Source organism: Cervus canadensis, chromosome 22 (assembly GCF_019320065.1).
Source record: "Cervus canadensis isolate Bull #8, Minnesota chromosome 22, ASM1932006v1, whole genome shotgun sequence".
NCBI lineage: Eukaryota > Metazoa > Chordata > Mammalia > Artiodactyla > Cervidae > Cervus > Cervus canadensis.
Window position 1 is genome coordinate 8,341,487 of NC_057407.1, and position 22,659 is coordinate 8,364,145.

Genomic DNA, 22,659 nt, shown 5'->3' on the forward strand with positions numbered 1-22,659 from the left:
TATGGTCCAACTCTCACATCCATACCTGACTACTGCAAAGACCATAGCAATGATTATATGCAACTTTGTTGGCAAGGTGATGTTTTTGCTTTTTAACACACTGTCTAGGTTTGTCATAGCTTTCATCCCAAGAAGCAGTCATCTTCTAATTTCAAGGCTGTGGTCACCATCCACAGTGATTTTAGAACCCAAGAAGAGGAAATCTGTCACTGCTTCCAGCTTTTCCCCTTCTATCTGCCATGATGTCATAGCACTGAATGCCACGATCTTCATTTTTTGAATGCTGACTTGTAAGCCAGCTTTTTCACTCTCCTATTTCACCCTCATCAAAAGGCACTTTAGTTCCTTTTGCCTTCTGCCATTAGAGTGGTATCATCTGCATACCTGTGGTTGTTGATATTTCTCCCAGCAATCTTGATTCCACTTGTAACTCATCCAGCCTGGCATTTCGAATGATGTGCTCTGCATATGAGTTAAATAAACTGGGTGACAATGTACAGCCTTGACATACTCCGTTCTCAATTTTGAACCAGTCAGTTGTTCCAAATAAGGTTCTAACTGTTGCTTCTTGACCTGTATACAGGTTTCTCAGGAGACAGGTAAGATGATCTGGTATTCTCATCTCTTGAAGAATTTCCCACAGTTTGTTATGATCCACACAGTCAAAGGCTTTAGCGTACTCAATGAAACAGAAGTAGATGTTTTTCTGGAATTCCCTTGCTTTCTCTATGATCCAGAGAATGTTGGCAATTTGATCTCTGGTATCTCTGCCTTTTCTAAACCCAGCTTGTACATCTGGAAATTCTTGATTCAAATACTGCTGAAGCCTACCTTGAAGGATTTTGAGCATAACGTTACTAGCATGGGAGATAAGCGCAACTGTCCAGTAGTTTGAACATTCTTTAGTACTGCCTTCTTCCGAAGTGGTATGAAGACTGACCTTTTCCAGTCCTGTGGCCACTGCTGTGTTTTCCAAATTTGCTGACATACTGAGTGGATCACTTTAAAAGCATCATCTTTTAAGATTTTAAATAGCTCTGCTGGAATTTCATCACTTCCACTAACTTTACTGGCAGCAGTGCTTCCTAAGGCCCACTTGACTTCACACTCCAGGGTATCTGGCTCCAGGTGAGTGATCACACCATCGTGGTTATCCGGGTCATTAAGATCTTTTCTGTACAGTTCTTATGTGTATTCCTGCCACCTTTTTTTGATCTCTTCTGCTTCTGTTAGGTCTTCACCACTTCTATCTTTTACTAAGTCCATCACTGCATGAAATGTTCCTTTGCTATCTCAAATTTTCTTGAAGAGATCAGTAGTCGTTCCCCATTCTGTTGTTTTCTTCTATTTCTTTGCATTGTTCATTGAAGAAGGCCTTCTTGTCTCTTTCTGCTATCCTCTGGAACTCTGCATTCAGGGGAGCATATCTTTCTCTCTCTCCCTTGCTTTTTGCTGTTCTTCTGCAATTGGGCTACGCTGGTAGCCAATTAGCAAAATACTGTTACTATCACATTTGCCTCTTCCCCTATCCCCCACCCCATTATAATTCACCCTGAGTCAAGGAATGTTCCATACTTGAGACTTTAGCCACAAAGGTCAGCAAGTTTCATACCAGAGGCCCCTATCATAAATCCAAGGACAATTTGTTTTGAAACACGTGTGTGATATCAAATTATTGATTCAAAGATACATCCCAGTTGCACCCAGCTACACTCACAGCTGCTACCCACATCACACACTCCCTGTCTGGGAAGCTATCTGGACCTGGCTGGCCAAATCCAACCCTCAGAAGGGGAATGCAAGAGGAAACACCCTTTCCTTTCTGGTACTAGAGCTGTCCTTGTGGAGAGGGAGTCACAACTACCTCTTCAACTGCCCATTGAGAAGCCAAGTTTAATTCAGGGTGTTCATCCACTATGGATTCACTTAACACCCTCCCAGGTACAAAGGCACATACACAGAGGCCATCACAGAAGTGAGAATTGATGACAGGGGAGCTGGACACCACCCACCCCTATAGAAGGCGATAGGAGCAATAATGACCATGAGTGTCACCACAAACTGCTGCTCCAGAAGTCAGAACAAAAACTACTTTTAGCTGAGATGTGGTAGAACTTTTCAAGACAGACACACGGTCTAGTGTTCTCAGCATGTAGGCCCCTGGCCTGGGAAGTTGTTCAGACGCACATTCTTGGCTTCACCCAGACCTGATGAACAAGAAACTCTGGGGTAGAGCCTGGCAGTTTCGTTTAACGGGCCCTCCTGGTGATTCTGATACTAGCGCAGCTTTAAGAACCACTGCCCAAGCACACGGGCCAGGCCTAGAAAAGGATGATTCTGAAAGACAGAGATGCGTAAATTGACTTAAAGGAAAGAATATAAGCAAAACCAAGAGCTGGGTTCTCAGAACACTCCTAATTCATCAGGTGCAGGATAAAGCCACAAGCATCTTACCATGTACAACACAAATTAACAAAGTTTAAACAAATACACTGAGCCAGAGTGAGGAGAGCTGGGGGGACAGGTACAGGCACCAGGATCCCTGGCCTGGATCTGAACTCCAGTTTCCCTGCTCATTGGTTGTGTAGACCAGGCAAGCTCTAATCCTCCATCCTCCCTTTGGTTAAATGAAAATATAACTGGATCATTTCCCAAGGTTTTTTATTAGGATTAATGAGACATTTAATTATATACCTGCTGAAGCACCCAGCAGGAAATTCTCAATGAACATGCTCATCCTTCCTTGTCCTAATTAAGGAAGAACTTGGGATCATTAACAACTGAACAGCGAGTTCAGTCCTGAACCATCCTTCTTCCAGCACAGCAAAGTAAACTTCTACAAACATTAGATGTGCAATGAATCTGGAAACCAGAATTCTTCCCAGAGACAAGGACAATGAGGTGGGCTCTTTTCTCGTCAGTGTTTGAGAGCCAAAGGGGACCACTGGTTACCACCTTACATCAAGCCTCTCCTTCTACAATGTCTTCCTCAGCCACAGCTTTCAGGTTTCTCTAGGGCCCTGGGACAGCACAACAGACATGGAGAAAGGGCAGCACAGCGCTCACAACAGTGCTGGTGAGTACGGCAGGCCCCAGGGGTCAGCCAGAGGTCAGAAGGAAGCTCCCCATGAACATAAGAGAATGACAGAGAGGGACTTGCCTGGTGGTCCAGTGGTTAAGAATCACCTTGCAATGCAGGAGACACCGGCTCAATCCCTGGTCCAGGACCTAAGACCCCACATGCTGCAAGGCAACTAAGTCCACATGCCACAACCAGAGAGCCCACACGCTGCAACTACTGAGCCCACACACAACTACAGAGTCCACGCAACAAAAGATCCTGCGTGAGGCAATGACAATCCCATGTGTAGAAAACCCCATCTCTGGGATTAGCCTGCAACATTGATGGTATCCCAAGAATTGTTGAAATGGACTGTTCTTGCAACACTCCAAGGCTCCTGTTCTTAACTGGATGCCAAAAGGAAGCTACCACTGCTGAGAAGGAAAGTTAAAAGATCACGCTTTTATTCATCCTGCAGTTTCTTAGAAACATCTCAATGTTATTTTGAGAAATTCTCAATAATATGAACAAACCTGGTGACTTAAATTAAATTAGGGTAAATGTGGACTGTTTTAGTGCAGTGGCTACCACCCCAGGACTAGAGCTTCCCACTGGTGGGCCCAAATGAGCCTCAAGTTCCACTGTGTAAAACGACACAGTCCAAGGGCTACACAACAGTCAGGGTTGGGAAGTACTGGCGCACCATATCCAGGGTAACTTGGAAACATACCAGCAGGCTAAGATGCAGAGCCCCGTGAAGAGAATGATGGGGATGGGGTAGGACGCACAGAACAGCCCATGGTTGTAGAAGGCCTGAGATATCTTCTCACGCAGCCTTTCAGTCAGGGTCATCCTCAGCTGAAGTCACCTTGCTGCCATCCCGGAAAGTGACCATGGATCAGCCTGGCATACGCTGGATGGCACTGACAATGTACACCATTTGCAGTCACCTGGCAAGAAGAGAGAAAAGCAAATGAGCAAAGAGTACCTGGCTGTGAACACTAGGGCACCCAGGGGAGGTGGCAGGGATGTGGAGACCGAATCAGGATGTGTACAGGCAAGAAGAGCTGGAGACATCAACCCCAACCCATGCACGCACACACATGTGCACAATCTTGGTCCGCTCCTAGTGACTGTGGGCAGGGTCCAAGTAGGTCTAACCAAAGACACCAAAACACTGCCCCTCTAGCTCTAGTAACAAACTCTCAACCGTCTTCCACATCAGGCACTTCCTTAAAAAGGCCACTCCCTTGAGAGGGCATTGTTCTCACCTGTGGCACAGGAGAGCATGCCTGTGTAACTGACAGCACCTGCAGCTGCTCTCAGCCAAATGGACATTCTGGAAACCCTCCCCCCTGTTCTCTGTGCAAAGGCCAGACCAAGAGAAATCCTTGGGAAAAACCTTCATACAAGGACTGATCCCTCAAAAAACCCATTTCTTGCACAAACAGTGATTCACTGATAAAGAACATTCAGTGAGATCAGCCCTCAACGTAAAAACACCAAAAAGCCTAGGCCCCTGACATAAAACAAACTGCACTGCAAGGTGGAAGTCTCTGCTTCTGGTCCCACGTTGTTCTGGGAACATGTGGGGCAGAGGGCTCCTTCTGCTCCTGCTGCCCAAGCCATCTCCTTCTCTGAGTGACAGCAGCCAGCGCGACTCAGCTTTCTGCACAAGATCCACCCTGCATGGACTGTCAGTTAAGGTCCCCTCCCTGACCCCTGCCAGGCTGGTCATGTCTGTCTCCCTGGACTTTGACTTCTGAGAAAAAGAAGCAAAACTGGACATGGTGGTGCTGAATCCTCCCCGAGAGCTTCCGGCTCCCAGATCACTGCGCTGCTCTGGCTCCAGTCCTTTCTGAAGACTCAGGAGGTCTTCCTTCCGGCCATGCCATATCCTTCCAGTTAAGTCTCTCGTTTTTCTGTGCATTGCTTCCCAACAGAAGCTTGTGCCGGAAAACTTACACCCCCCAAAACCAGAATATCAAATTCTAATAGAAGGGCCCAGAGATCTAGAATTCCTTTCCCTGCTGAGCTCTCCAATGAAATTCACGTTTAAATCTACTTCTGGACTTCCCCGGTGGTCCAATGGTTAACAATCTGCCTGCCAATGAAGGGGACACAGGTTCGATCCCTGGTCCGGGAAGATTTCACATGCTGTGGAGCAACTAAGCCCATGGGCCACAACCACTGAGCGCGTGTACTAAAGACCATGAGCTGCAACTACTGATGTCCGTGCGCACGACAGCCCGCGCTCCACAGCAGCAGCCATGGCGAGGACAGACCACGCAGCACAACTAGAGAGCAACAACTGCCCCCTGCCCGCTGCAACCAGAAAAAAAGCCAGCGTACAGCAATAAAGACCCAGCACAGCCATTAATAAATAAATAAAAATAAAACCATATTTCTTAAAAAAAAAAAAAATCTACTTCTCCTGTTCCGTGTTGCTATTTTCCAGTCTCTGCTGCATGGAACCTGCCCAGACGTGTTTCTTGGCATGATCTGGCTCACTGATGAAACCCAGGCCAAAGCGATGATGCCTCAGAAGTCTGAGAGCAGAAACGAGAAGCAAGAGCAGTCACACCACACCAGTCAACAGAAGGGATCCACTCCATCCACCTTCCTGCAGGCACAAGCCTCAAGCATGCGTGCAATTCTCCAGTCCAAGAACCTTCTAAGGAAAGACGACACAGAGCCCTCTGTGGGTCAACTCAAAAGGCAGCAGGCAGGGGAGCCAGCAAGGGACAGCCCTGCCCAAGTGGCAGAGTGCTGACAAGAGCCAGCCGCTCACCTGGAGCCTCAGAGCTCACGAAGGTCTCAGGCCGGGGCAGGCCCCGCAGCTGCACTTCCCACCAGCATAACCCATGACTCTGGGGGAGCGACTTTTCTGCTCCTACGCCCCCAACTCTCCATCCTGCCCCAAGGGGGAAACAGACACTAATAAGAAACATGTCTGTGGAAAGACACTGTCAGGAACAAGCTGGAGCGTTTCCAACCTCAGTCCTCTGCCAAGCCCCGCATCTCTTCCCTTAAAGGTCCCCAAACCAAGCCCACCAGGAAACTGTGATCCTACTAATCGTAATCTCCTTCTCAGGACTCTTCTGTTCTCTTATACATGAAATTACTAATATGAGAAAAAAAAACAAAAACATTTCCCTTCCATTCTGCAGCAAGTACAAGTCTTTCTGACATGATCTTAGTCATTTTCAGTTCCCATTCATCTTTATTACTTATATTAATTGCTCATTTTCATAGCACCCAGGAAACAAAATCATAAAACAAACAAAAATAAGAAGTCCAAATTCTAGTTTATTACACAGCCCACCTACCTGAACCTGGCAAGAGAATTATTCATCTTCCCCCTCCACTGTGTTCACTTTGACACAAAGCTACTCCAAAGCACAATTTATCCAACCTGAACTGAAATTTTCTCTTTCCTACATTGCCCCACACTTAATAAATTTCTTCAGCTCAAAATCTACACTCTGAACTCAGCTTCCTGAATTTAAAGAGACACACAGTTTTTATGTGATATATACACATACGGTACAATGTTGTTTGGCCATAGAAAGGAATGAGGTTCTGATACATACTACGACATGGACAGACCCTGCAACATGCTAAATGAAATAGGGCAGACGCAACGAGACAAACTTTATATGATGCCACTTATAAGAAACATCTAGATTAGGAAAATCCGTAGAGAGAGAAGACAGATTAGAGGTTACTAGGAGCCTGGGGGCAGAGAGGATAGGAAGTTACTAATTACAGCTTTCTGGGGTGATGAAAAATTTTAGAAACAGATAATGGTGACGGCCGCACAGCACTGTGAATGTAATTAATGTCCCTGAATTGCACAATTAATGGTTCACATGGCAAATTTTATGTTTATACATATTTTAACACAATAAAAATAATTTTAAAAAATTAAAAACGTAATTTTAAAAAATAAAAAATAGCAATTTAAAATAATTTTTAAAAATTAAAAATAGACACAATATGTAGAAGGGATGGAGGCTCTGGCCTGAGCAGACCTATTACACAAAAATGTAAATGATCTTGTCCAATGCCTTCACAGGACACCCTGCTACAAGCAAAAACAAAGGGCTCTGCTGTTATAGACCCAAATTATAGAGCTGTATGTATAAAGAAAAAAAACGATTGGAACCAGGACAAAGAACAGCCCTGGAGGAAGTCTACAGAGAGGACAAGCCCAGATCAAGACAGACCCACTGGCTCAGAGGGCAAAGGGCATCAAAGAACAGGAGGAGTCCCTGAAGGCAGACTGGGGAGGCAGACTGGTGCCACTTTGTCACGAGCTTGCTGAACCCATGATTCTGAACCTGCCCCAAACCAGATCATAAATGTGCAATTTTAGAAAAATCCATACACATAATATACATTAACACAGGACATTATTTTTTTTTTAAGAGATGATGGTCTATTTATTTTGTGCCTGTATTCACCAAACTTTCAGCATTTAAAATTCTCTTCAACCAACTCACAAAAGTTAAACACTCAACCAAGAAAATTAATGTGTCAAAGCCCCAAGGAGGGAGTAGGGAAAGAGATGCAAAAAACGACATAGACTGCAGACTCTGTCTCAAAGCTTTCCAAGATCATTTGTTGAAAAGCCTTACCATCTCCCCTAAATTTCAGCCATACTGGACCCATCATGCTTATTCTTACCACAAACATTTACTGACTATCTTCTTTCACGGGAATAAATACCCAGAAGTGAAACTGTTAGGAAACATAAAACTTACTATACAACCTAAGACTGCCAACGTATTTTCCAGAGTACCCATACCGTTTTACACTTCCACCAGACAGACTTCGTTTCTTGGCATCCTCACCAGCGTTTGGTATTGCTACTATTCTTCATTTTAGCTGGACTAATAGGAGTGTGTAAGTATTTTATTTGATCTTGATTTGCATTTCCCTCGTGGCTACTGAGAGGAAAAGGAGAAAAGGAAAGATACACCTATTTGAATGCAGAGTTTCAAAGAATATCAAGGAGAGATAAGAAAGCCTTCTTAAAAAAAAAAAAAGAAAGAAAGAAAGCCTTCTTCAGTGATCAATGCAAAGAAATAGAGGAAAACAATAGAATGGGAAAGACTAGAGATCTCTTCAAGAAAATTAAAGATACCAAGGGAACATTTCATGTGAAGAAGGGCACAATAAAGCAAAGAAATCGTGTGGACCTAACAGAAGCAGAAGATATTAAGAAGAGACAGCAAGAATACACAGAACTGTACAAAAAAGGTCTTAATGACCCAGATAACTACAATGGTGTGATCACTCACCTAGAGCCAGACATCCTGGAATGTGAAGTCAAGTGGGCATTAGGAAGCATCACTACGAACAAAGCTAGTGGAGGCGATGGAATTCCAGTTGAACTTTTTCAAATCCTAAAAGATGATGCTGTGAAAGTGCTGCACTCAATATGGCAGCAAATTTGGAAAACTCAGTAGTGGCCACAGGACTGGAAAAGGTCCGTTTTCATTCTAATCCCCAAAAAAGGCAATGCCAAAGAATGCTCAAACTACCGCACAATTGCACTCTTCTCACATGCTACTAAAATGATGCTCAAAATTCTCCAAGTGAGGCTTAACAGTACATTATCCGTGAACTTCCAGATGTTCCAGTTGGATTTAGAAAAGGCAGAGGAACCAGAGATCAAACTGCCAACATTCACTAGATCATCAAAAAAGCAAGAGAGTTCCAGAAAAACATCTATTTCTGCTTTATTGAGTACAACAAAGCCTTTGACTGTCTGGATCACAATGAACTGTGGAAAATTCTTCAGGAGATGGGAAACCAGACCACCTGACCTGCCTCCTGAGAAATCTGTATGCAGGTCAAGAACAAACAGTTAGAACTGGACATGGAACAACAGACTGATTCCAAATCGGGAAAGGAGTATATCAAGGCTGTATATTGTCACCCTGCTTATTTAACTTATATGTAGAATACATCAACATCATGTGAAATGCCAGGCTGGATGAAGCACAAGCTGGAATCAAGATTGCTGGAAGAAATATCAATAACCTCAGATACAAATGGGCAGATGACACCACACTTATGACAGAAAGTGAAGAGGAACTAAAGAGCCTCTTGATGAAAGGGAAAGAGGAGAGTGAAAAAGTTGGCTTAAAACTCAACATTCAGAAAACTAATATCATGGCATTCAGTCCCATCACTTCATGGTAAATAGATGGGGAAACAATGGAAACTGTGAAAAGACTTTATTTTGGGGGGCTCCAAAATCACTGCAGATGGTAACTCCAGCCATGAAATTAAAAGACACTTGTTCCTTGGAAGAAAAGCTATGACCAACCTAGACAGCATATTAAAAAACAGAGACATTACTTTACCAACAAAAATCTGTCCAGTCAAAGCTAGTTAAATCACCTTTAAAGATTTGACAGAATTTACTAGTGAAGCCATCTGATCTTGGGCTTTTTCCTTCTGTGTGGGAAGTTTTTAAACTCTTAACTTAATCTCTTTATCTGTCAAGTCTATTCAGATTTTCTATTTCTTCTTGAATAAATTTTGTTAGTTTGTGTGTTTCCAGGAATTTGTCCATTTCACCTAGGCTATCTAATTTATTAACATAATATTTGCTGTTCATAGTATTATAGTCATTTTTATTACTGAAGGTTGGTGGTACTGTCCTGTCCCCACTTTCTGTAACGATTCCAGTTATTTGAGCTTCCTCTTATTCTCTGTTGATCTTTTAAAAAAACAAACTCTTGCTTTTATGTACTTCACTATTTTCCCAGTCTCTCTGCATTTGTTTACACTTTAGTCTTTATTATTTTCTTCCTTCTGTTTGTTATGGGTTTATTTTTCTCTTTTCTAGCTTCTTCTTTTTCTTCTTTAATTTCTTAAGGTTACTGATCTGAGCTGTTTTCTCTCTCTTAACACAGGCACTAACAGTTGTAAATTTCTCTCTAAACACTACTTTAGTTGTATCCCACAGCTTCTGTATTTGTGAATTTTTTGTTTTGTTTGCATTCATCTCAAAAGTATTTTCTAACTCCTCATGTACTTTCTTCTTTGATCCACTAGGTATTTAGGAGTTGCTGAGATTTCCTTATATAATATATTCTAGATAGTCTAGATGTAAGTCCCTGCTAGACATGTTGTTCACAAATATTTTCTTCAAGTCTGTAACCTGTCTTCTTAAAAATTCTTTTCACAGACTCTATGATAGAGCCAAAGCTTTTAATTTTTGATGAAGTCTAATTTATTCTACTTCCCGCCCCCCCCTCCTTTATGGGTCATGCTTTAGGTGCCATGTGTAAGAATTCTTCACCAGACTTCCTTGGCGGTGCAGTGGATAGGAATCCACCTTTCAAGGCAGGGGACACAGGTTCAATCCCTGGTCTGGAAAGATCCCACATGCTGAGAAGCAACTAAGTCAGCGGGCCACAACCACCGAGACAGCGCTCTGGCGCTCGTAAGCCGCAGTTACTGAGCCCACATGCCACAACTACTGAAGCCTTCACTCTAGAGACTGTGCTCTGCAACCAGAGAAGCCACCACAATGAGAAGCGATGAGAAGCTCGTGCAAAGAGTAGCTCCTGCTTGCTGCAACTAGAGAAAGTCCATGCAAAGCAATGAAGACCCAGCACAGCCAAAAAAAAAAAAAAAATTAAAATGCTACGATAGAACAGGTTTTCTTTTTTTTTTTTTTTTAATATATATTTATTTATTTATTTGACTGCATGAGGTCTTAGTTACAGCACATGGGATCTTGTTCCCTGACCAGGGTTTGAACCCGGGCCCCCTGCATTGGGAGCACAGAGTCTTAGCCACTGAACCACCAGGGAAGTCCCTAAAATGCTACGATAAAAAATAAATTTTTAAAAAAGAATTCTTCACCAAGCCTTACTTCTGAAATTTTTCTCTGATGTTTCCTCCTGAAATATTTAATTGTTGTGTACTAGTGGCTCAGTGGTGTTTGATTCTCTGTGACTCTCTACAGTCCATGGACTGTAGCCCACCAGGCTTCTCTGCCCATGGAATTCTTTAGCCATTTCCTTCTCCAGGGGATCTTCTGGAACCAGGGATCAAACCTGGGTCTCCTGCATTGCAGGCCCTTCTTTACTGTCTGAACCCACCTTAAATCTATGAAACATTTGAGTTACTTTTTTGTGTGAGATGTGAGGTTAGGTTTGCATTTTGTTTTTCCCTGTGGATAACCAATTGTTGCAACACTAAATGTTAAAAAGACTACCTTTCCTCCAATGAACTGCTCTGGCACCTGTCTTAGCCCTCTGGGCTGTTAGCACAGAAATAGCATACACTGGGTGGCTTAAACAATAAATATTTACTCTTCACACTTCTGGAGTCTAGGCAGTCCAAGTTAAGGCACTGGCAGGTTCCGTTTCTGGTGAGGGCCCATTTCCTTCTCACCGTGCCTTCACATGGCAGAAAAGGGAGTGAGACCTCTCTGCAGTCTCATTTACCAGGGCAGGTAATCCCATTCATGAGGACTCCACCCTCACGACTTAATTATCCCCCAAAAGGCTATGACTTCCTAATATAATCACACTGAGGGTTTCAACATAAGAACTCTTGACTGAACTTCAGTCAAAAAGCAACTGGCTGTACTTGTGTGAGTCTGTTTCTAGGTTTTCTGAACTGTACCACTGATCTATGTGTCTATCCCTCCCTCAATACCACATGGTCTTGATGACTGTAGCTCTAAAGTCTTGAAATGGGTAAAGAGATTCCTCTCATTTTATTCTTCTTCAAAATTGTTTTACCTTTTCTAATTTCTTTGCCTTTCCATATAGATATTAAAGTAATCTTGTCTACATCTAAAAAAACTTGCTAGAATTTTGATAGGAATTACAATAAACTTGCATTATCAATTTTGAGAAGAATTGATATTGCCACTATGTTTAGTCTTCCAATCTATGAACAAAATATCTCTATTTATTTAATCTCTAATTTTTTTTTTCCCTTGGCAGCATTGCAGCTTATGGGATCTTCGTTCCCCGACCAGAGATCGAACTCACGTCCCCTGCAACGGAAGCATAGAGTCCTAACCACTCACAGGAACTCCCTCTTTAATCATCACTGTACTACTTTAATCATTACTGCTTTTAGCATATAAGTGCTGTACATGTTTTGTTAGATTTACACCCAATTTCTTTGACTGGCTCTGTTTTCACCCCAGCTTTCCCGTGTTAATCGCCAGTACAGAGACATCACTGACGTCACCATGTTGCTCTTGTATCCTGCACTTGTGCTGAACTCAATAATTAGTTCCACAGTCTTTTTTGTACATTCCTTGGGATTTTCTAAGTAGAATATCATGTCAACTGTGTAAGAAACATCTTTCTTTCTTCCTATAATGTCCACACACACTTTTACTGCACTCCATCTCCACTCCTTCTGAGACTTTGATAACATGAAAGATAAACGTTTTCTTACTGTCCCATGGGCCCCTGAAGATCTCTTCATTTTTCTTCAGTTTATTTTAAAAACCTGTTGTTCAAATACATAGGTTTTACCCTTCTACCTTCAAGTTAACTGACTTCTTAATATATCTCTATTCTGTCACTGAGTCCACTCAATGAATTTTAAATATAGTTTCAGTTATAAAACTTCCAATTTAAATGTCTATCTTTCCATTTGTTTCAGAAATGTTCACCCTCAAGGAATAACGTGGTAGTCCAGGGGTAAAGAATCCGCCTGCAAATGCAGGAGGCACGGGTTCGACCCCTGGTCAAGTAAGATCCCAAAAGCTGCGGCGCACCTAAGCCCATGTGCCACAACTACGGAGTCTGTGCTCCAGAGCGTGGGAGCCGCAGTGCCTGAAACCTGCACACTACAGATCCGTGCTCCGCTACAAGAGAAGCCACTGCGATGAGAACCCTGGGCACCACAGCCAGCGCGCAGCCTCCACCTGCCGCAGCTAGAGAAGAACCCATGCAGCAACAAAGACAGCTCAGTTCAGTCCAGTCGCTCAGTCACGTCCGACTCTGCGACCCCATGAACCGCAGCACGCCAGGCCTCCCTGTCCATCGCCAACTCCCAGAGTCCACCCAAACCCATGTCCATCGAGTTGGTGATGCCATCCAACCATCTCATCCTCTGTCGTCCCGTTCTCCTCCTGCCTTCAATCTTTCCCAGCATCATGGTCTTTTCCAATGAGTCAGCTCTTCACATCAGGTGGACAAAGTACTGGAGTTTCAGTTTCAACATCAGTCCTTCCAATGAACACCCAGGACTGATCTCCTCTAGGATGGACTGGTTGGATCTCCTTGCAGTCCAAGGGACTCTCAAGAGTCATCTCCAACACCACAGTTCAAAAGCATCAATTCTTTGGTGCTCAGCTTTCTTTACAGTCCAACTCTCTCATCCATACATGACCACTGGAAAAACCATAGCCTTGACTGGACGGACCTGTAAAGCATGGCCAAATATAAACAAACGTAAAAAAAAAATGTGCACCCTGAATTATTAGAGCCAGGTTTTAACTAATAATTTTAAATTCTTTCCTGATTCCAACATCTCTGTTATGTCATGGTGGCCATCTGTTGACTGTCTTTTCCCCTTAGGAGATGGTAAGATTTTCCTGATTGTTTACATGTGGAGTAACTTTGAATGTCTGGATTACTATGCTATGTTATTCTGGATCTTGTTCAAGTGCAATAGAAAATGGTTGTTGTTTTTTTTTTTATCGTTTGTAATTGGACGATATTTGCTTTACAATATTGTGTTGGTTTCTGCCATTATCAACATGAATCAGCCAAAGGTATACATATGCTCCCCCCCCCCACCCCCGAACCTCCTCCCACTTCCTACCCCAGTCCACCCCTCCAGGTTGTCACAGAGTCCCTGATTTGAGCTCCCTACCTCATACAGCAAATTTCCACTAGCTATCTATTTCACATATTGCAATGTATATGTTTCCATGCTGCTCTCTCAATTCATCACCCTCTCCTTCCCCGACTGGGTCCACACAAGTCTGTTCTCCATGTCTGCACATCCACTGCTGCCCTGCAAATAGGTTCATCAGTACCATCTTTCTAGATTCCATATACATGCATTGACATATGCTATTTGTCTTTCTCTCTCTGACCTATCTCACTATGTGTAACAGGTTTCAGGTCCCTCCACTTCATTAAGACTGACTCAAATGTGTTCTTTTTTTATGGCTGAGTAACATTTCATTGTATACATGTACCACAGCTTCTTTGTCCACTCACCTGTCAATCGACATCTAGGTGTTCCCATGTCCTAGCTATTGTAAACAGTGCCGCGGCAATCACTGGGGTACATGTGTCTCTTTCAATTATGGTTTTCTCAGGGTATATGCCCAGGAGGGGGATTGTCAGGTCATATGGTAGTTCTATTCCTCGTTTTTTTAAGGAAAAAAATACGAAACACTTCAGGAATTTGCGTGTCATCCTTGTACAGGGGCCATGCTAATTTTCTCTGCATTGTTCCGATTTCAGTATGTGTGCTGCTGAAGTGAGTGCCCATTTTTGTTTTAGCAGCAATCCCCCTGATCAGGTCCAATCCACAAATTCCTATCCACTCTCTCTGGGCTGTGGTTCCAACATCAGATCATTTTAAAGCCCCTGCAGTACCATTCTGACTTGTCTCAAGCATATTGTGCAGACTCTGGCACATGACTTGGACAGCAGCCTAGCCTTTGGTGTGCTGTTTAGGGTCAAATGCACAGATAATATTTAGGAGAACCTGGAGTTCATACACAGTATTACGGGTTCACTTTGTTGAGTTCCTTCCTCTTTACAGGGCTTCCCTGACAGCTCAGCTGGTAAAGAACTGCCTGCAATGCAAGAGCCCCCGGCTTGCTTCCTGGGTCGGGAAGATCTGGAGAAGGGATAGGCTACCCACGCCAGTATTCTTGGGCTTCCCTTGTGGCTCAGCTGGTAAAGAATCCGTCTGTAATGAGGGAGACCTGGGTTCGATCCCTGGGTTGGGAAGATCCCCTGGAGAGGGTAAAGGCTACCCATTCCAGTATTCTGGCCTGGAGAATTCCAGGGACTGTACAGTCCATGGGGTCGCAAAGAGTCGGAAACAACTAGGCAACTTTCACTTTCCTCTTTACAATCTTTCCAAGACATTCCAGCTCCCAGAGGACCTTTTGTGGGTCTACTGGCAAGAAAGGAAATAATTTCATTTCTTTCTACTGCTGAGCACCTCCCACAACTGTAACTGTTTCCCAGGTTAAGCAGTAAGAATTGAGAACAAAATCAGCAAATTTCTCCATGTTCTTGAGACCATAATCCCTGTAAATAAAAGGATTCCTCTCCCGGCTGGCTGCCGATGTCACTATTGCCTTCACCACCACAAAATTTCACGGGGGTCAAGAGCAGGAGAAAGTGGAGGGGAAAAAAAACAAACAAGACACAAGATTTTCTTCCTGCATCCTTACCCTCCAATCTCTTAAGAAGTCCCTTTCTCACTCCTCAGACTAGAAAGACAGGCTTCTCTTGGACTTCCGTCTATATTTAGTGTCCAGTTCCAGGTTCTGGGTTACCTTTGAGTCCATGCTAGAAGACACTCTATGCAGAGGGAAAACAAAAACAAGTTTCCTTTCCAACCGGTGGTCCATGCAATCGGCCCTAGTCATTTAATTGCATTTAGCCAGAAGGACTTCCCAAGTGATGCTAGTGGTAAAGAACCTGACTGCCAATGCAGGAGATGTAAGAGATACAGAGAATGCGCTTCCCTGGTAGCTCAGCTGGTAAAGAATTTACCTGCAATGCAGGAGACCCTTGTTCAATTCCTGGGTCGGGAAGTTCACCTGGAGAAGAGACAGGCTACCAATTCTAGATTTTTGGGCTTCCCTGGTAGCTCAGATGGTAAAGAATCATCTGTAATGCGGGAGACCTGGGTTCGATCCCTGGGCTGGGAAGATCCCCTGCAGGAGGGCACAGCAACCCACTGCAGTATTCTTGCTTGGAGAATCCCACAGACAGAGGAGCTGGCAGGCTACAGTCCACAGGCCCGCATGGTTTCAGGCACACTGAAGCTACTTAGCACACATGCAGCCAGAGGCAGGGGACTGTGTGCTTACTATATGCTGACCAAAATCAGGACCCTTACATTTTCACTTGTTTGTTTTATTTTAAGGCCATGCCATGCAGACTTAATTCCCAACCAGGGATCAAACCCATGCACCCTCCATGGGGAGCATGGAGTGTTAACCACTGAACTGCCAGGGAAATCCCAGAACCCTTACATTTTTAACATAAAAATCTTAAATTTCTGGGTACCTTGCCATTAATGAAACCTTCCATATTATGGCCTTTGGCATGATTTTGTCAATCATATCGTTATCCCATTGTGAGAAGCATGGCCTTACTGTGTTTAGCAACTTTTCTAAAGAGAATATGTACTTTTCCAATCAGAAAAAAACTTAAGTAAAGGATATAGGCAAAAGACGCACAACAGGACTTCCCTGGTGGTCCAGTTGTTAGAAGACTCCGCAATTCCAATGCAGGGGGCATGGGTTCTATCCCTGGTTGGGGAAGTTCCACATGCCACGTGGTCAAAAAAAAGCACAATGAGAGAATGGAAGGAAATGCCGGTAACAGTGGTTGTTTTTCTTCATGTGATATTCTTACATGCAGAGGCAGTTTAAGTCAACTTTCTGTACTTTTAACCTTTTTATAATGACTACTGAGTCAACATTGAGTACACTTTCAAAGTTTAGCATAAAATATGACAGAAAAGCACACAGATTATAAGCACACAGCTCCATGAAAGTAAACACAGCCATTTGATCTATCAATCAAGAATGAGAGTATCACCCCCAAGTTACCTTTTATGAGCTGCAATGGCAACTACTTCTCAATTATAAAAGTGGTATATACGGACTTCTATCAAATAGTACCAGAAGGTAGTTCTGATTTTAGTTATTTTAATGCTTATTATCTTCATAGATTGTCAAGATATGTAATATTCACTTTTACAACTCATATGTTGTAAAATCTTCCATATGTTTTCTACAGGTTGATTCTAAAATTTGATAACCATTAAAAAAGCATTTGGAGTAGCTGCTAATGAAATTTTCATTTACTGAGAAATCTCTAGCAGGGCTGACAGAAGTTGTATCTCTCCTGAAGCCTGGAAGAGATGATGGCTTCAAGTGCAAAGACAGCAACATGAGACTTCACGGAATACAAAAACTCCATGAAGCATGGCACCACCAAAGGAACACAGTAATTCTTCAATTACTGATCCCAAAGAAATGGAGATCTGCAATCTGCCCAACAGAAGATTCAAAGTATTTGTTTTAAAGATATCCTTAATGAGCTACAAGAAAACAGACAATTCAGTGGAGTCAGAAAAATAATACATGAACAAAATTGTTGGTCACTCAGTTGTGTCCAACTCTTAGTGACCCAATGGACTGCAGCCCGCCAGGCTCCTCTGTCCATGGGATTTACCAGGCAAGAATACTGGAGTGGGTTGCCATTTCCTTCTCCAGGGGATCCTCTTGACCCAGGGACAGAACCCAGTTCTCTGGCATTGCAGATGAGTTCTTTACCATCTGAACCACCAAGGAAGTCACATGAACAAAAGGAAAAATTTAACAGAGAGACATAAATCATAAAAAGAACCAAACACAAATCATGGTGCTGAAAACTAAAATGCATGAAATGAAAATGCACTAGAAAGTATTAATAACAGACTTAGTCAAGCAGAAGAGAAAAATCCATGAAGTCAATGACAGATCATTTGAAATTATCCAGGTTAAGGTGAATGAAGAGAAAATAGGAAAAAGTGAAGAAAGCCTTCACAAATTACGGGGTATGAAGAAAAATAACCTAAGCACTGTTGGAGTCCCCAAAGGAAAAGAGAAGGAGAAAGGGGCAGAAAACTTATTTAAAGAAATAATAGCTGAGATCTTCCCAATCTGTGAAGAGATTTAGACATCCAAGTTTTTAATAGGTCCCCCAAAAGATCTCGAGACACACCATAATGAAATCACCTAAAATCAAAGACAAAGAGAATTTTAAAAGTGACAAGAGAAAAAAATTCCTCACATACAAGGAAACTCCCATAAGGCTACCAGTGGATTTCTCACATATTGCAGGCCAGGAGAGAATGAAATGATTTATTCAAAGTGCCGCCAAAAAAAAAAAAAAAAAGAAATCTGCCAACCTATATCCAGAAAAGCTGAAAACTCTAATTTGAAAAGACAGATGCACCCTAATGTTCTCAGCAGTACTATGTACAACAGAAAAGTACCCCTCAAAAGATGAATGGATAAAGAACAAGTGTTCTTTATGTGATACACACATACTCCCACACACATACATACAATGGGATATTTCTCAGCCATTAAAAAAAGAAAAAAATATTGCCATTTGCAGCAACATGGATGAACCTAGAGTACATCACACCAAGTGAAGACAAAGACAAGTATTATATAATACCACTTAAATGTGAAATCTAAAAAATAATACAAATCATCTACAAAAACAGGATCACAAAGCAGGTCTTGGTAAATTTAAGAAAGCTGAAATTATATCAAGCATCTTTTCCAACCACAACACTATGAGAGTAGAAATAAACTACAAGAAAAACAACTACAAAACACACAAACACGTGGAAGACAACATGCTGCTACACAGCAGTGGATCACCGAAGGAATCAAAGAGGAAGTCAAAAAATACCCAGTGACTGATGAAAACAAAGGCACAACGATCCAAAACCTATAGGATACAGCCAAAGCAAGCCTAAAGGAGAATTTTATAGCAACACAACCTCATTTCAGGGAAAAAAATCTTAAATAAACAATCTAAACTTACACCAAAAGCAACTAGAGAAAGAACAAACAAAACCTAAAGTTAGTACAAGGAAAGAAATCATAAAGATCAGAGCAGAAATAAATGATATAGAGTAAAGCAACTATATTCCAATAAAAATTAATAAAATAAAGAAATGATATAGATGAAGAAAATAATATCAAAGGTCAATGATACTAAAAGCTGATTCTTTGAAAAGATAACAAAACTGATAAACCTTTAGACAGACTCTTCAAGAAAAAAAGGGAAATGACTCAAATCAAAATCAGAAATGAAAAGGAAGTTACAACTGACAACACAGAAATACAAAGAATCATAAGAGACTACTACATTTTTGTAAAATATAAATGTTCAGGTATTGCTTTTTTTCTCCAGAGCTCCAGAAATGTTTCTAGTGAGCAGCCATGCTTAAAAGCAACTGGACTATATGATGATCTTTTACTTTTATCTAGTTTGTTCCACTTTTTCTATTTCATATTCAGGGCTTCCATTTCCTTTAGTTTTCTAATTTCTCCATCCCTTCTTTTTTTTTTAACGTTCTTTCTCAAGCCTTTATGAAGCATAGCATATACATATAGATATAAATAGCATGTATAATATATATTTTAGAAAACTAATGAATTTTTGCCTAACTAAAGAATTTATGACATTTTGATTCCACTTGTTTGACCCAGTATGAATAGAATGCTAGATTTCTTAATTTAAAAAAATAGATATGCAACAAGAAACAAAAGTTTACCATATAGCACTGGGAACTATAGTTAATATCTTTAATAACCTAGAATGGAAAATAATCTGAAAAATAATATATGTATATATGTGTAACTAAGTCACTTTGCTGTGTATCTAAAACATTGTAAGGCAACTATACTTTAATAACATATATATTTAAAAGACTATTATAGCAACTGTACACCAATGAAAAGGACAACTTGGAAGAAATGGAGAAATTCTTAGGTACAATTTCCTAAGACAGAAACAGGAAGAACCAGAAAATATGAACAGACCAATCACAAGTACTGAATTCAAAACTGTGATTAAAACACTCCCAACAGGACTTCCCTGGTGGTCCCGTGGTTAAGAATTCACCGGTCAATGCAGGGGACACAGGTTCCATCCCTGGTCCAGGAAGATTCCACATGCTGCGGGGCAACTAAGCCTGTGCTCCACAACTACTGAGCCCGCACGCCTGAGTGCCTGTGCTCTGCAACAAGAGACGCCACCGCAATGTGACACAAGGAGAAGCCCATTCACCACGACTAGAAAGTAGCCCTCGCCCTCTGCCACTAGAGAAAGCCCATGTGCAGCAACAAAGACCCAGTGCACTCAAAAAAAGTAATAATGACTACTATTTAAAAAAAAAAAAAAAGTTAAAAAAAAAAAGAGAGGAAGAAAAAAAAAAGTGTCTACCTTAAAAAAAAAAAAAAAGACAACTGTCAACAAACAAAAGTCCAGAACCAGATGGCTACATGGGCAAATTCTGTCAAACATTTAGAGAAGAGCTAACCCTTATCTTTCTGAAACTGTTGCAAAAAACTGCAGAGGAAGGAAATCTTCCAAACTCATTCTGTGAGGCCAACCATTACCCTGATACCAAAACCAGACAAACATACCACACACACACAGAATTAACAGGCCAAGATCACTAAAGAACAGACAAGAAATCCTCAACAAAATTCTAGCAGTCCAAATCCAACAGTACATTAAAAAGATCATACATCATGATCAAGTGGAATTTATCCCAGGGATGCAAGGATTTTTCAATATCCATAGATCAGTGTGATACACCACATCAACAAATTGAAGACTAAAAACTATATGATCATCTCAATAGATGTAAAGAAAACTTTTGACAAAATACAACATACATTTACAATAAAAACTTCCCAGAAAATGGGCACAGAGGGAACCTACCTCAACATAATAAAGTCCACTCATGACAAACCTATAGCTAACATCATACTAAATGGTGAAAAGCCGAAAGCATTTCCTCTAAGATCAGGAACAAGACAAGAATGCCCACTCTCGTTGCTTTTATTCAACAGAGTTTTTGGAGGTCCTAGCCACAGCAATCAGAAAAGACAAAAGAAATAAAAGGTATCCAAATTGGAAAAGGGAAAGAACCAATTAAAGTGTCACTATTTCAGATGACATGATACTATACACAGGAAATTCTAACAACACTACTAAAGCTCATTAATGAATTTGGTAAAGTTGCAGGTTACAAAATTAAAACATAGAAGTCTGTTGAATTTCTCTACACTAACAATGAAAGATCAGAAAGAGAAGTTCAAGAAACAACTCCATTTACCATCTTATCAAAAAGAATAAAATACTGTATCTAGGAATAAGGAGACAAAAGACCTGTATTCTGAAAATTATGACACTGATGAAAGAAACTGGAGATGACACAAACAGATGGAAGGATTTATCATGTTCTTGGATTGGAATAATTAATACTGTTAAAATGACATACTACCAAAGGCAATCTGTAGATTCAATGAATCCCCTATCAAATTACCAATGGCACTGTTAATATAACTAGAACAAAATATCTTAAAATTTGTATGGAGACACAAAATATCCCAATAGCCAAAGCAATCTTGACAAAGAAAAACGGAGCTGGAGGAAAAGGCCCCCTTTCTTCAGACCACACTACAAAGTTACAATTATCAAAACAATATGGTAGGGGCACAAAAACAAAGACAGATCAAAGGAAGAGGATGGAAAGCCCAGAAATAAACCCATGTACCCAAGGTCAGTTAATCTAAACAAAGGAGGCAAGACTATACAACGGAGGAAAGACAGTCCCATCACTAAATGGTGCTTGGAAAACTGGACAACTCACATGCAAAAAAATAAAATGAAAACATTATTTAATACTATACACAAAAAATATTCAAAATGGATAAAAGATCTAAATGTGACACTGGAAACTATAAAACTCAGAGGAAAACACAGGCAGAACATTCTCACGACATAAATCTCAGCAATATCTTTTTGATCCATCTCCCAGAGTAATGGAAATAAAAACAAATATAAACAAATGAGAGCTAATTAAGCTCAAATCTTTTGTATAGCAAAGGAAACGATAAACAAAATTAAAAACAACTCACATAATGGGAGAAAATATTTGCCAGTGATGTGACCAACAAGGGATTAGTCTCCAAAAATTTACAAACAGCTCATGTGGCTTAGTATCATCAAAAGAAACAACCCAATCAAAAAATAAACAGAAGACCTAAACAAACAATTCTCCAAAGAAGACTTACAGAGGGCCAAGAGGCACATGAAGAGATGTTCAACATTGCTAATTATTACATAAATGCAAATCAAAACTAAAACAGATATCACTTCACATCAGTCAGAATGGCTATCATCAAAATCCACAAACAATAAATGATGGAGAGGGGGTGGAGAGAAGGGAACCTTCCTACACTGTTGGTGGGAATACAAAGCAACTATGGAAAAAAGAAGTATGGAGATTCTTAAAGAAACTACAAATAGAACTACCATATGGTCCTGCAATCCCACTCCTGGGCATGTATCCAGGGAAAACCTGGTCCGAAAAGATACATGCACTCCCAATGTTCTTTTCAGCACTGTTTACAATAGCCAAGACATGGAAGCAACCTAAATGATCATCAAAAGAAGAATGGATAAAGAAGATATGGTACATATTTACGATGGAATATCACTCAGTCATTAAAAAGGATGAAATAATGCCATTTGCAGCAACATGGATGGACCTGGAGATTGTCATACTAAGTGAAGTAAGTCAGAGTA

At 41.3% G+C, this 22,659-nt stretch overlaps 1 protein-coding gene and 2 non-coding genes across 3 annotated transcripts in view; all 3 read right to left on the reverse strand.

Moving 5' to 3' along the window:
- The window catches only part of LOC122424269 (SREBF chaperone), a 99,098-nt gene that overhangs the window by 42,065 nt on the left and 34,374 nt on the right, over positions 1-22,659 (reverse strand). The window contains exon 2 of the mRNA XM_043441863.1: positions 3,792-4,011. Within this exon, the coding sequence (XP_043297798.1) occupies positions 3,792-3,913 (122 nt within the window). The 5' untranslated portion in view covers positions 3,914-4,011. The remainder of the gene's footprint in view (positions 1-3,791; positions 4,012-22,659) is intronic.
- TRNAG-CCC lies at positions 10,827-10,899 on the reverse strand. The gene has a single exon. It is a non-coding gene; the product is annotated as a tRNA-Gly (tRNA).
- Positions 14,459-14,565, reverse strand: LOC122425197. The gene has a single exon (XR_006264747.1). It is a non-coding gene; the product is annotated as a U6 spliceosomal RNA (small nuclear RNA).